The sequence below is a fragment of the Musca domestica genome, unplaced genomic scaffold, assembly GCF_030504385.1.
Source record: "Musca domestica strain aabys unplaced genomic scaffold, Musca_domestica.polishedcontigs.V.1.1 13, whole genome shotgun sequence".
Lineage (NCBI taxonomy): Eukaryota > Metazoa > Arthropoda > Insecta > Diptera > Muscidae > Musca > Musca domestica.
In genome coordinates this window covers 4,192,846-4,208,237 of record NW_026712172.1, presented here as the reverse complement: position 1 = coordinate 4,208,237, position 15,392 = coordinate 4,192,846, and the positions used below count along the sequence as shown (strand labels likewise).

The following is a 15,392-nucleotide window of genomic DNA, read 5'->3' as shown; positions in this document are numbered from 1 at the left end:
TTTTTAGATGTTTCTCCTAAAAGGAAAAAGTCCGCTAGCGTTGTTAGTACTCTTGGTTCCACTATTTCAGACCCTGATAACTTAATAAGTTTAAATTCTCCTACTGTAGTTAACCCCCCTACTGAGAACTATACTCAATGCAATTGTGACTCACATCCGGCTGTTCCTGCACCGAACGTTAGTTCTTGCACTGATGGGAAAAAAACCTCATCAACGTCATTTGCAAAAAATACTCCCAACCCACCTACTATCGTAGTAAATGATACACATTTAAACCCTACAGTTGATCTAAATGAAGACTTTAATCAACCGCTTACTAATCAGTTAATTGTTGTTGCGCCTCGTAAAACTGTATTTTTATCTAGGCTGCACCCAAATACTTCAACTGATGCTATTCGTAACTATGTGAAATCTAAAATAACCGATCTGTCAGACAACGATATAAATGTATTCAAATTTAGTTCCTCTCAACGTCGTGAAATTTCCTCTTTTAAAATAAATGTGCCTCACAAAATAGTAAATACTATTGTTAGTAACTCGTTTTGGCCTGATGTTGCCTTAGTAAAGGAATTTGTTTTCAGAGAACGTACAAAAACCCCCCAGATCTGTGAATATTCCAACAGTATCAAAAAACTAAATGATGTCATATCTATACTATATCAGAATGTAAGAGGTCTTAACACTAAATTGAGTAATGTTTTTCTTAAAAGTGTATACTGTGAACATAAAATAATTGTTTTTACTGAAACTTGGCTCAAACCTGATATTCTTGATACAGAAATATTTCCCGATAATTATCTAATTTTCAGAAAGGACAGGTTGAATAAAAAAGGTGGTGGGGTTCTGATTGCAGTCCACCACTCGATTCCTTGAGAAGCTGTCGAAATTTTTGTCGACCCAAATAATGAATTTGTTTGTGCAAAGCTAATAGTCTTTGGTAATACAGTATATATAACCTGCTATTATATTACACCCAATTCAGGGGTTGAAACTTACTTAAATCACGCAGATCTTATTGGAAAAGTTTCCTCTTTGCTAACAGATAACTCTACTTTGATTTGCATGGGTGATTTTAATCTTCCTAATGTTTCTTGGTCTCGGGTCTCCATGATATAGTGAATGAAATTGTAAAATAAAAGCATGAGCAAAGCTAATTATAAAGGGCTTGTAAAGCCATAATCAGTTTCATATGAAAAAAAAAAAATTGGGTATAAAAAATTAGTTTATTCAGATTGTAAAAAAATTAGTTTATTCAGATTCAGATGTAACAAAAATTCATTGCTTCTTTTAGATTTTAGAAAAAAAAACAACGTTTTCCTCCCACTTAAGTTCAATCTTCAATAAACTTTGCGAAAATTTTTTAAAATAAATAGAGCTGAATTACGCGTTTATTTGAGGTACAATCTATGGAATTGACAATCTAGATATAGTGCTTTATTAAAACATATTCGGTATAAATGAGGCTTAAAAGTATATAATACAATAAAACTCTACAACATTCGCATATTCCCTCTTTCCTTCAAAGTTAGAACACTGTTCTGGTTATGTCAGGCTTCAAATCAACATTTTTTCGATTTTATACACATTGCTATAATTTCTAATTAATTTCTTAATTTTTTGCATTTTTGAAATTATAGATTGGAGCGATTTTCAGTTGTGTTTTGAAGCAACCTATAAACACCGTTACGTGTCAAATGCACTATTAAAAGCAAGAAAATGAAGTGACAGCCTGAATCCAAAATAAAAATAGGTAAAAAACGTTTTAAATTAAACGGTTTTATGTTAAACATACATTGCAATGTTTAAGATAAATGTACTAAAAACTAAAAAAAAATACAGTCGTTGGGAATTATAAACATATGCATAGACTAGACTAAAATAAAACAGTGAGAACGTCAATTGTCTACACTCGTTGATTAAAATGTTGGTTTTGTAATGTTACACCATAATTAGGAAGTTGTTCAATCGGCAACGATGGACGTGTGATAAGTAGGGCTAGAATGTGGAAACAAGCTAGCAAGCTTCATTACAAGCGAGTTTTAGGGTTTCGCAGTGGTGAGCAAGTAGTACTTTTATCACATGTTTTGTCGATTAAAGACAAACTACGAGCAGTGAAACGATTCCTCGCCAGCTAGCAGTGTGAACGATAAACGAGTCCAACGATAAACTAGTTGAAACATCTGTTTTATTTACACGGAGTGTATAACTATTGGAATTTCCATGAGCAGGAAAATATTAAATAATTTCCTTACCGTCTGCGGCCCACCTGCCTAACGACGAATTAAACGATTCTTCCATCGCACATTAAGTCGATGATTTGTAGACAATTGATGTGTCCCATGGTATGATTTAAGTCTACTCTATGCTGGATTAATCAGATACCTGGATTAAGCAGTTACCTAAATTACAAATGCAATTTCTAAATTTAAATCTTATTATTATACGTTATTTAGTGGCTGCGCCCATCTTAAATATTGAGGCTGTATAGTCCACTGCATTCTTTTTGTCAAGCCCTTTTATTTGATACTCATATTGATGGAATTGATAAAACCTAAGTTATCAGCCATTTGGTAGAGGCGGCCATCTTAGATTTCGATTTTGAATAGTAAATTGTATTCCAATTATTGAGACCTTTCATTTGATACCCATGTTGATGGAATTGATACAACCTACATTATCCGCCATTTTGTAAAGGCCGCCATCTTGGATTTTAATTTTTTATATTTTTTATAATTATTATTATTGTATTCTACAGGTTGAGCACTTTCATTTCATACCCATATTCATGGGGCTGATAAAACCTACGTTATCCGCCATTTTGTAAAGTATTATATTGTATTCCGCTTTCATTTGATACCCAGATTAATGGGATTAATAAAACATAAATTATCCGCTATTTTGTAGCGGCGGCCATTTTGAATTTATGTGTAATTTATATATATAGATGACTAGCTGGCCCGGTCCGCGTTGCATATTTGTCAAAGCATAATTATTCACAGACATGACTGATATAAGTGTTCACGTACTGGTCGATTAAAAGTGCTTTAAAATACCTGTACCCATGGTACAATGATATCAAGGTAGGGCTATGATACCATATGATTTCAATTTTTTCATTTTCTTGGCTTAATATGTCATCTTTATTTGTTTATGTATGCGTTTTCTTTTCAATAACAAAAGAATTGTTCAGAAAACATTCAAATTCGGATGTTTTCAAAATGTTTATTTCATCGTATGCATCGACAAAATCTAGAGTTTTTGTAGCGAAATAATCCTTTATAGATATATAGAACCTGGTTTTGAAAAGAAGTGTTGACCTTTCATTCAGTTTTCGCGGTTTTCAATTATTTATTCAAAATAAATGCAACAAGTTGTATGATTTTTTTATTGTTTTGATACTAATTCTGACATTACAAGCCAAACTTGCAATTTCTCTTCATTGTACCATGCCTGTACCCATGGTACAATGAATTCAAGGTAGGGCAGAACTACCATATGATTTCAATTTTTTTTTTTCTGGCTTAATATGTCAACTTTATTTGTTTATGTGTGCGTATTATTTTCAATAATAAAAAAAATTGTTCAGAAAATATTCAAATTCGGGTATTTTCAAAATGCTTATTGCAACATATGCATCGACAAAGTTTACATTTTTTGTCGCGGAATAAACCATAAGAGACATATAGAACATGATTTTGAAAAGAAATTTTGACCTTTCATTTAGTTTTCGCGGTTTTAAATTATTTATTCAAAATCAATGCAACAAGTTTTTTGCTTTTTTATTGTTTTGATAGTGATTCTGACATTACAAGCCAAACAGGTAGACCTCTATACTTGCATTTTTTTCAAAGTTAGCCTACCTTGTATTCATTGTACCATGCCTGTATCCATATTTAAGCAGTGGGCATCAATATTTAAACCGTGAACTTCAAATGTGTGGGTGTGCTATACAAATCCATTAAAAAGTATATATCAATCTTATCGCCATATAAGGGATCAAATTAATTTTTAGTATGGTAAAAATCGTAGCAAAATTTTCCAGTCAAATGAGCAGTAATTTGGAATTTACTGCATTTTGTACATCTCATAATTGAGGGCTGAATCATTTAAGAATAGCCAAAGATTGTGCATTAGAGTCCTCATAAGTCCCCCAAACCATGTCGGTCTGTTTGTTCGCCAAAAGGTGGACTTGAAGGGGTACTATTACATGGATAAAATTCTAAAATTTTGTTCATATGTTGAAATTTTTATGTAAGACTTCCACCCAAAATATACATTTTTAGCCAAATCCTTTGAAATATGGTAAAATCAGGAGGAACCTTTATATGGGCACTACTCCGATACATCGACCTACATTGAAAACTTTCTTCTACCCCTTATAATCCAATATTACAAATAGAGGCCAAATCAAAAATATAGCTATTTTACACCCATTACCGTAAGATGGGAATTAATTTTATTTGCCACTTAAATTGTAAATTGGAGACCCCATAAAGTCCATATTTTTAATCATAGTATAATTCAATGACGATTCAACAAATATTCGGTTCCGTGCTACTTTCATATATTTGTAATTTGTTCATGTTTTCACAATTGATTTCATATAGACGTACATCCCAAATCTACGTTCCCAACCAATATTCTCTTGGGGGTTACAAATTCAATAGAATACACGTTAGATGTAAAACTGGACTTGGGGATACTCCAATGTATGGACTTTACTTAAATAAATTCGTATGGGGCAATTATCTGTATGATGGTTCCCTACCCCAAGGTTACATATATACAAATTTTTAGTCAATGCCAAAATTGACCCTACTCTGAAAATTTCAAATTTTATGCGAAAAAAGAAACAAAAATGCCAAATAAGGGCCAAAAAAATGGCCAAAACCCCAGAAATAGCTTAAATCATATGATGGTTATATAAATATGAAATCAATATCATGGCCTGCAAAAACGATTTAAGGTATCTTGAATGTTTGGGAAGAATTTCTGGAAGGATATAAATCCTTTTTTTACTAAGAGTCCCATACGCTCTACTATTTTCTACCCACATATTTGGTATTTTATTGATTGTACTCCCAAAGAATTTTGCATTTTCAGCTCTCATTGGACGGATTATTGTCACATGAAAGAAGTAGGTCCACGCTTTGAAATGAGCCCCATTATGCTTTTTCGGTAATTTTTGTTTGTTTAAATGTGTTCGTATCTTCCATCTGAACCACGATGTCGGCCCTGGAGTTGAAAGGTAGATGTTAGTTAACATCGTATTTCGCACTTATTTCAATTTTTTGGTGAAAAATTGTATATAGTGAAAAATTATTATTTATTTTGTTCACAAAAAATTCACTGAATTCAATATGATAATACAAATTGAAAAAAAAATTGACAAAAGAAGAATAACAAATTGAAAAAATCTTCAATTTGTTCGCTGATTTTTTACAGCAAATGTTTAAAGATCCTTGCAAAGTTTGTCTGCAAAATGTACTATTATTTTAAAATTCGATTCCATTAATTTTTTTTTCGATTTTTTCCCGATTTGAGAATTATTGCAATGAGATATCTTTTTTCGTGATTTTTTAGCGATTTTGAAAAAGCAATTATCTTTTAACTTTAGTGTGACCGTTTTAAATTATTTCGATATCATATATTCCGTTTCGCAACCACATAATTCGGTAATACACTTCCATGTAACCCGACACCAATTTCAGTTCTCAAGAAATCAAGTCAATTAAATAAATTTGTATTAATATTCGAATTCAAAAACAAAATATAAAAAAACACTACAAATGTACATTCGAAAAAAGTAAGTCAAAATGAAAAAAAACATGCAAAATAAAACATTACTATTGTAAATTTCAAAAGTCAAAATGAAAATGTTAATATATCACATTTTTACGCGATTTTTTTGGATATTATCCTTTTTGGACAGGAGGTAATTCCGAATTTGTATGAATCGTTAAAATCAGTCCAGCGGTTCTTAAGTTATAAGCGTAGTAACTAACACAACTTTTTTTTATATATATAGATAACGAATAAACATAATTGTATTGTCACCAAAATCCACAGTGTAAACAAAATTTCAGATTAATCGGTTAACAGGAAGAGGGTGAAATTTGAATTACTAAATTTGATCCAAGAATAAAACAAACGCGGTAAGCTAAATAAAACCGTTTAAAAATTATCAAGTCAGTAAATTTGTTTAATGAAATTTTCTCTTAGCTATGTTCGTAGTAAGTGCCTTTGTATTACAGGTTTACCTAATCCCGACGTACCATATGAAAATACTCACCTTCCACCCCCCCATTATGGTAAAATATTATGCCTTTAACACCAACCAAAATAAAAACAATTAGCTGTTAAATTCAGCCGGACCACTTGGAAAGTTACACGTTTTAAATAATGCCTCTTCTCCACACACGTGTGTAGGGGTAAATTACAGTCCATAACAGACATATCTTATGAGGTCTACGATGAATATTTAGGAATGTTGCCAACGAAATGACAACGTAATATACCCTCCTTTTCATGGTGGAGGGTATGAAAATTGTTTGCGTATAAAACAATATAGTTATTCAGTCTATGTTATGTAATATTTTAACGTCTAAATTTGCTACAGATTTGAACATAAAATGTATATATTTTTATGAAACCCCACTTGACAATTAGGCAGTTTTGAAAAGTAAAACAACAATGCAATGATTGATTTTTTAATTCATTTATTTCTTGTTAAATCTCTCTTGTAGGTTTGTGTCGAGTGTGAAAGCTATAGTTGACTCTGCTAAATATTTAAAATTAAAACCTTTAAAATTTACTCAAAATATGTATTTGTTCATTGGTTTTTATTCATTTATAATTTTCTATTTGGACTACTGCTTTCGTAAATATACTTTTCATTAAATTCAATGAATTTGTTTAGTTTAGTTTTGTTTTATTTTAGTTTTCATATAATATTCATTCGTTCCAGTATTGTTTTTGTTTTATTTCATTTACTAGGTTGTTTTTTTAATTGGGGTTTGCTTTAGCATTTCTTCCATGGGTTAAAAATATTGTTGTTTTGTTTGTTAGTTGTAAGATTATGTTATTCACTAATTAACATTATTTATCGGAGATCCATTGTTATATCATCTAAATATATATATGTATGTATATTTTTATATTAAAAAACTTATGTATGAATTAACAAAAACAAACAAATTGCTTTGGTTTTCTGTCAATTATTAGCTAGATTCTGCTTTTCACAGACAATAACGATTAGATTGGACATCCAAGAATAGGAATATGCCCGAATATTGTTCACAAAATTGTCATTGCTCTTAAGTGATATAACGATATAAAGGAAGCGAGAAAAAGTTAAAAACAGAAAATGTTTCACTATTTACAGACATCTTTTGTAACAAGTTTTACTCTTCGTTTTATAAGAAATTCTAGTAATTTTGACATTTGTGTCACTGAAAGTTGCCGGATTTATTTTGTCTAGATCATATATATTCATTCAATTTGCCTTATATTGCGCACTAAACTTGTAATATCAGCCCAAATAGTATGATTTTTGGACCTGAAAATAAGTATGCCAAATTTGTTCGAAATCGGTTCAGATTATACATAGCTCCCATATATATTGTTCATCCGATTTGTTATTTTGTCCCCCGCAGCCGTAATATGCACTCTGTAACAACAATATTTGGGGAAATATATCAAATATAACTCAGAAATACCCTTTCTAAATTTTATCGAGATCTGTTAATATTTGGATATGGCTCAAATATGTATCTTCGTCCGATTTGCCTTTTATTGTGCACCTAACGTGTAATATTAGCCCAAATCAAATATATCTATCTAATTTCAAGTTGATTGTGCACCAAATGGATAATACAAGCCCGAATTGAAAAGGCGCAAATGCCTCGACAAACTTAGTAGAAATCCATTCAGAGGAGGATATTCCTCCCATATATTAGTTCCTTTGCACATTTAATTATTACCATAATCATAGTTGGTATGATTTAATTCTCACAAATTCCCCATAAAAACCTTTATTTGTTAAGTGACGCTCTACTAAATATGCAAAGTGGTGTAGGGTATCATGAAGTCGGCCCCGACTTCTATTTTTACTCCACTTTTTCTCTGATCCCACTGAAAAAAAGCAACTAACAACATTTTCTCTTTTTTGATTCTATTTTTGAAGTGGGCCGTTAGAATGAAGCCAAGATTATTATGCTTTCTAATAAGCTTAACCCCTTAAGAGTTCATTTGTACACATTTGACAATAAATATCTGATTTTCATTTTTTGAATTTTGGCCAACGGCAGCGACCACTGTACATTGGTTGACTTGAAATGTAATAGTTTAGGCCTAAGATTCCTTCGCGCAACTTGATGACTTAGCCAAACAATTTTTTGTTAAGGATCTTACGTATTTGTTGTTACTAACCATAACCCTTACTAACCATAACCCTATATTTACGATAGAAGTTAAGCGCATGAATTGCTATACGCATTGTACATCAAAAATTGAAACAAGTCCACCTAGAATTCGACGGAGTGTACAAAAAAATCAAGACGATTTAGCCATGTCCGTCTGTCTGTTGTAATCACGCTATCTTTCGAACAAATTGAGATAGAAGGCTAAAATTTTGCACACATGTATATTTTGCCAGTAGGCAGGTTAAGTTCGTAAATGGGTTCATGTTATCATATGTAGGTCCAAGTTATCATATAGCCCCCATTTAACGGTACCTCCCTATATTCGGTATTTTGATGATTTTAGCGACATTATTCACCGGAATTGTTTCAAATTTGGCATTTGAGATTCGTAATGGATACTACAGCCTAAGACAGAAAATTATCTGTGCAGGTCCACGTCTTCGTGTAGCCCCCATATAACGGTACCCCCGATATTCGGTATTTTGATTATATAAGCGACATTGTTTACCGGAATCGTTTCAAATTTGGTATTTGAAGTTCGTAATGGATACCACATCCTAAGTAAAAAAATGAGCCATGTAGGTTCACGTCTTCATATAGCCCCCATATAACGGTACCCCCCGATATTCGGTATTTTGATGATTCTAGCGACATTATTTAACGGAATCGTTCCAAATTTGGTATTTGAAGTTCGTAATAGATACTGCAGCATAAAACAGAAAATGGGCCATGTAGGTCCACGTCTTCGTATAGCCCCCATATACCGTACCCCCGATATTCGGTATTTTGATAATGTTAGCGACATTATTTAGCATGTGAAGTTCGTAATGGATACTTCAGGTCCACGTCGTCGTATAAGCATTTGGTATTTTAAAGATTTTAACAGAATTTTTAACGGATTTTATTTTTTTTTTTTTTTGGAAATTGCCAAATTTGTACCAAATGGTGGAGGGTATTTAAAGTTCGCCCGGCCGAACTTACAGCTTTTTTACTTGTTGTACATCTAAAATTTTCGGCTACATCCATGTAACTATATGTCCCGAATCAATCAATGGGCCGTTGTTACTTTTTTGTAAAATGGCACATATTCCAGATTGAAGTCGGCTATATTGCAAATAATGATCCATTTTTCGGGATTTTCGTTGCGTTGTAAACAATAAAATTCATGAGACCTTGGCTGTAGCTCAGTTATCTGAGTGGGTCTGACGTGTAATTGACATCAATGGAAACGTCACGTTCCTTCACAATAACTTGTGAAAAAATTGCAAAACTTGTAGATTCTTGCAGGTTCTGGAGCAGAGCCTGTAGAGCTGCTAAAAATTGTAAAATTAATTTTAAGATTATAGTACTTCCTCGGAATAGTCAAGTTAGACATTGTAATCACATTATCTTCCGAACGAATGGAGATAAAAAGCTAAAAACTCACGATATTCGATATTTTGACCACAAGCCACCTTTTTCAACAGATTTTTTATTTCGGTAGTTATGGTTCATAACGGGTTCATGAAATAACATTGTCTACATAAGTCCACGTTTTCCCGTAGGTATTTAGTTGGATGATTTTAGTAATATTTTTCAACGGAAGCGTTTAAAATTGGGTTTGTAATAGATACCAACCCTTCAACCGACAATTGTCCACGTTGATCCTCGTTTTTCTATAGTCCCCATATAACGGTACATATTCGATAAGGGATAAAAAAAGGTTCGATCCGCCCGAATTTGTTGCCATTTGCTTGCTAATTCTGCCTCGACTATATACATTTACATATATTTAAAAAAAAAAAAACAAATTATTAAAAATGAAACAAGTTCCGAAATATGAGTTTTTCGGTGGAACAATGACAACTTTGAGGTTCGGGATCGTTATCATCAATGATTTATATATGTATGTGTATATTAATGAATATAACTACGTTTGTATGCAAGTACATATGTTTATATGTAAATATGTATTCATTATATAATTGACGTACTTGTAAAAATAGGATTATTTTTACTTCATTTAATCAAAAAAGGTTGTATTAATATTTTTGTCATCAAAAAGTTTAAAAAATACACATTTTATTTTGTGAGAATAGTGTAAAGTCTAATGGTCACGTTTATATGCTCAGCTTTTAGAGCGCGTTTACTTGCTTATTTTTTGAAGCGATCGACAGTAATAATTGACCAATAACCACAATAAATTGAACCTATTTTTTCATTGTAAAATGTATTGTGATTAGTCGATCCCCCGCATGCATTTGGAAGCGGGTCACTCACTCCCTTTTTAAGATGCCATTTCTGCGAGAGCGAAGCTGGCATGCTTACCACTGGGCCACAGTGTCTTATATTCCTCATATAATAATTGTAATCTATCAATGCTTCATCCGACAGAAGTTACAAAATAGTTTCTGCACATGCGACAACTTATTTTATCTTCCTTGACGCCACTACGTAGTAACTCCGTGGCGATAGAAAACAGACAACAGTAGTTTTGTTATTGTAAATGTACATACTATCGTTTTTATTACGATTAGAAGCGTCACAGAAGTGGCATCTTAAAATGGGAGTGAGTTACTCACTTCCAAATGCTTGCAGGGTTATTACAGCTAACCCGAACAAAAATGTGTATGTAAACGTATTTTTACAGCGATAATGTGTATGTCATATAGATCAATAACAGAATAGAGATATTTATTACAAATATAGTTTGAACAAAGTTTGGGGCATTCATATTCGTCGCTTTTGCATTAAAAATAGAACATCTATGAAAAATATAATTACACAATACCCTGATAGTTTTATGAAATCCCTCATTCATAGTGCGCAATTTATATCAAGTGCTTCTCCTTATTGCTAATCTAATAGAAGTTTTAAAAACGCTTGACAAAATTAGTCAAACCCAATCAATTGAATATGATTTTTAATTTTTACAGTTTTTTACGGAGTTTACAATCACCTGTTTACACTTTACATGAATGAGAGTTCCTTTCTACACATACATATTTGGTTTGGTGTAATATATAAAAATAAAAAGCACCTGCTGCAGGTATTTACATACATTTATTAGAAAGTGCTGCAATATGAATGTCCCAAAAACCGCGAAGAAATCTTATATATTTTAGGGTTTCATATCAGTATATTACATTGTGTGTGCCAGCTTCAAATTTTAAGAATATAATGTAAAAAACTATTACAATTAATAATAAACCATGAATATTGTTAATAAATAAAAATAAATATTATAAATTGTTCGTGGTCCCTGATGTATTCCTAAATAAAAAGTAAATTGCAATAATGCACGCACACACATGTAAAAGTGAAATGTAGAGGATTTAAGATCGAAACATGTACGAACGTGTAAAAGGCATATTTATCCATATATTTGTATGCTACAGAAATATGTATTTTTATATATATACATATATATTTAATTTGCTTAATTAAAAAATAAAATCACTTGATTTTCATTTATGAACGGATTAATTTTCGACTTTTATAAAAGTTAAGTCACTTTAAATACCCTAGCCAAGATGTAGAGAAGTGACGTGCACAGGCATCTCCATTATCTTCTGTTGGTTATATCAGCTGTTATTTTAAATACAGAGTATAGTTTGACAGAAAACAGTTTTTAGAATATTGGCATAATTGTTCACCATTGCCAAAGTTAAGTGTGGTTGACCAATGTTCAAAACAGCCCATTAGTGTGGAGTTTTATGAAAATAGATATGTTTAAATTGTTCAAGCGGTTCAACAATTTTGAATATGAACGAGAAATATTTGTTGAAAAGTATATGGTGTATTGTAAAATTGATATCTGTATGGCTGATAGAGGGCGAAGGGAGAATCTGATTTTAGTCTTAGCTTAGGCTCGCAAATAGATAATACTTATGTAAATCACATTTTACGAATGAAAACTCCCTTCTTGTACCAACTCCATGCAGCATGCTAAAATTAACAATATCGGTCCACTCCTTCTAGCACAGTATCAGTAAATCTCATATAAGATAGAGAAGAATTATTCAAAGAAGTGTTTTGGTAAAACTTTGAGGATTGTATTGCATAATTTTGTTGAATGTTGTAATGTCCGATTCAAACTTGTTAATTTTATAGTTTACAAGTATTTGTTCGCTTATACCTTTTTTGGTCTATGTCATTATAATGTGTCAATAATAAAAATAATGTCAATAATAAGATCGGCTCGCTACGATAACTCAATATTGAGTTGTGACTTTTTTGCATATACCATAAAAGTTTTAAGAAATCGTTAGATTCTAAACTTTGCCAAGTTTGTATGTGCCCTTTTCAATGTATTGTAATGTAATCTCCTTTAAAAAAATGCTTATTTCAACGTTAGTTGTTTCGTATTTTGGAAACGGACTCCAGGTGTTATGTTTTTTTTTTCGAAAAAGATCAGAGTTACTTTTTTGAAGGTGTTGAACAATTATGCCAGAAGAGGAAAAAAAGCTATTGCAAGACTTAAAACATACACAAAGACAAAAAGAAACGGATTTTGAGAAACGTGAAATGGTACCCATAAAGTGATGGTGTATTACGAAGCAATTTACAAATTATCTACATTAGGTGAAGTTGGTTGGTTTTTGTTGTTGTGAAATGGAAAGGTGGTCGGGTCTGAAAACAATTACATATGTTTATGTGGGTGTGTGTGTGTGTGTGTTTCAATAATACATATTCAATAAATCTATATAAGTTATTAAAGCTTTCAGATTTCATTATTCTAAAGTAGTATCCTTAAAAATATAGGCCGTTATCTTATTATTTTAAAGAGGTATTTACATGTTTGACAGACATTTGGTTTTCATTTACCATCTGACACTGGACCATCGATCGATCGCCTCCTCCCATTGGACGCCATCTGGAATGAAGACTTGTCGGGGACATTCGTTGGCACCGCGTCAAAACCAAGTGTAGTTCTTAGCCTGTTAAGGGGACACAGTGGCGGTGACTGGTAGTCGTGAATTGTACTTTTCGGTTTCAGCGAGAACCCGAGCATTCGGCTGTCTGTGCACTTGGTGTCGCGACCGAGGGCGGGACTTAGGACGCTGGGCACTGTGGTCCCTTAATACGATTATTAAATGCTATTGGCGTTATTGCGCTCGTTTGTTGGTCGTAAAGCTAGTTATGTACGTATGTACGTATGTACGAATGTACCTTAGTATTTGGTTTTGGTAGTTTAAACTAGAATGTAATTGTACGTTTCAATACTGTGAAATTGCTTTAATTTACTGACTAAAATACTATTAACATAAGATCGGGTTTTTGTGTATTTAACTAATTTTCAAAGTTTGTCTTTATCACGATCGATGCTCATGGCCTTGAAGATGCCGCTGCGGCCGATGCCGTACCTCATATTGAACTGGTCAAGGCTGGAGGCACGAGGTCGGGAATGGGTTGGTGTTTGTTCGACTTCGGTTTCGCTGCATTCCGTTTCGGTGTCGCTCAGCTTTCTTCGCCTTCGCAGAAACGAGCTGCCCATTTTACTGTTGGGCAGAGCTGAGTGTTCGCTGAGTGAAAGCCCTCGTTTTCTTTCCTGTTTCTCCATTTCAGCTGCCAACATCCGAACCTCCCAATCATTGTGATGTACCTGCTTGTCAGAACTGTCGTTGTCATCGTTACCATCGTTTTCTTCAACTTCCTCGTCTAAGTGCAGTTTCTCCTCCGACGAACTGGAACTCGAACTGCTCTCTCCAATGTCCAGAATAACACTGTCCCCCAGCCGTGTTAGATTGCCCGCCATGTTAGCAACCAATTCGACTTGATTTGTGGCCTTGCTTTTGCCGTTTTTCGCCTTGCTACCATTGCCTGTTTTAGCATATGGACTGTAGTCGTAGGAGAAATCTTCACGATTCCAACTGGTGTTCGGCGAACAAGTATAGTGGCGTTTGGATTGCGTAGGTGGGGAGGAAGTGAACACTGTGTCCAGGGAATCGCCGCGCTGAAAATATTAAGAGAAGAATTTGGATTACGACCCATTGTTGACCATGCAGCTGCATGAGAGCAAAACCTTACCATAAAGAGCAATTCGGCCGATGAACCCGAGCTACAATCGTCTTCGGCATTGGCATCATTCTCTTCGTCAACTTCTTTCGCAGCAGAACATATCTTCCCACTGGTTTTCTCGCGATGTTGTTTCCTACGCGAAGTAGACAACGCGCTCAATTCCAACGTTCTGACCTTCGACTGAAGATGAGCAATCAGGGCGTCCCTTTTCTCTACCTCCAGAGCCATGCTTGAGAATTGAGATTCAAACTTTGAATGCATATCGCTGACATGTTTTCGTATAACGCTGTCGATGCCACACAAAATCTGGCTAAAGCAGTCGTGGCCTTCGGAAAACCCTATTTATAGAAATGGGCCAAGACATTCAACATTAAAAAATTGAGTAACTGATGATTTGCCTCATATTCAGTGCACGTGCTTGACTTTTGGTATTCAGCTACAGATGCTCGGTGTTTTGTGTTCGATACAAGGCGCATTCGGAAGCTACTTACGCTCGACAAAGGGCATTGCATGACTTTTGTTAGTATTAGTGCTATACGCATTCCAATTATATACAATTATATCAAATGTACCTACCTCGAATTGGCTCAAGATGTTGTGATGAACGTGTGATTGGTTTCAAAAAGTAATTTTTGTGTTCGTCTTTCGTAAATAAGATGTATGAAATCCGATTTTGTATACGGATGTAAATGTGCATGGAAAACAGATAGGTGGACGGACCAACAATTTTGTGAACTTATTTCTTTTGCAACACTTGGTGTAACATTATGGTACTGGGCAAAACAGTTCACAGGAATGTCTAAAATATTTATGAGTATTGCATGGTTCAAGCCATGCACAAGATGACACATGTACATGTAGGTATCAACGTATTGATCTCATTGATCTCTATATCATGTATTTATTTGGTAAGTGAAATGCAAGATTATTTGGAAGGTCCTACTGACTAAGTCTCTTAACTCCAGCTAA

The 15,392-nt window shown here is 33.4% G+C and overlaps 1 protein-coding gene across 1 annotated transcript in view; it reads right to left on the bottom strand.

The window, feature by feature from the left end:
• Positions 1-6,702: 6,702 nt before the first annotated feature.
• Positions 6,703-15,392, bottom strand: part of LOC101900750 (uncharacterized) — a 112,440-nt gene continuing 103,750 nt past the window's right edge. The window contains exons 18-19 of the mRNA XM_059118529.1: positions 14,433-14,761; positions 6,703-14,358 (exon numbers count right to left, since the gene is read on the bottom strand). Coding sequence (XP_058974512.1) covers positions 13,702-14,358; positions 14,433-14,761 — 986 coding nt within the window. The 3' untranslated portion in view covers positions 6,703-13,701. The remainder of the gene's footprint in view (positions 14,359-14,432; positions 14,762-15,392) is intronic.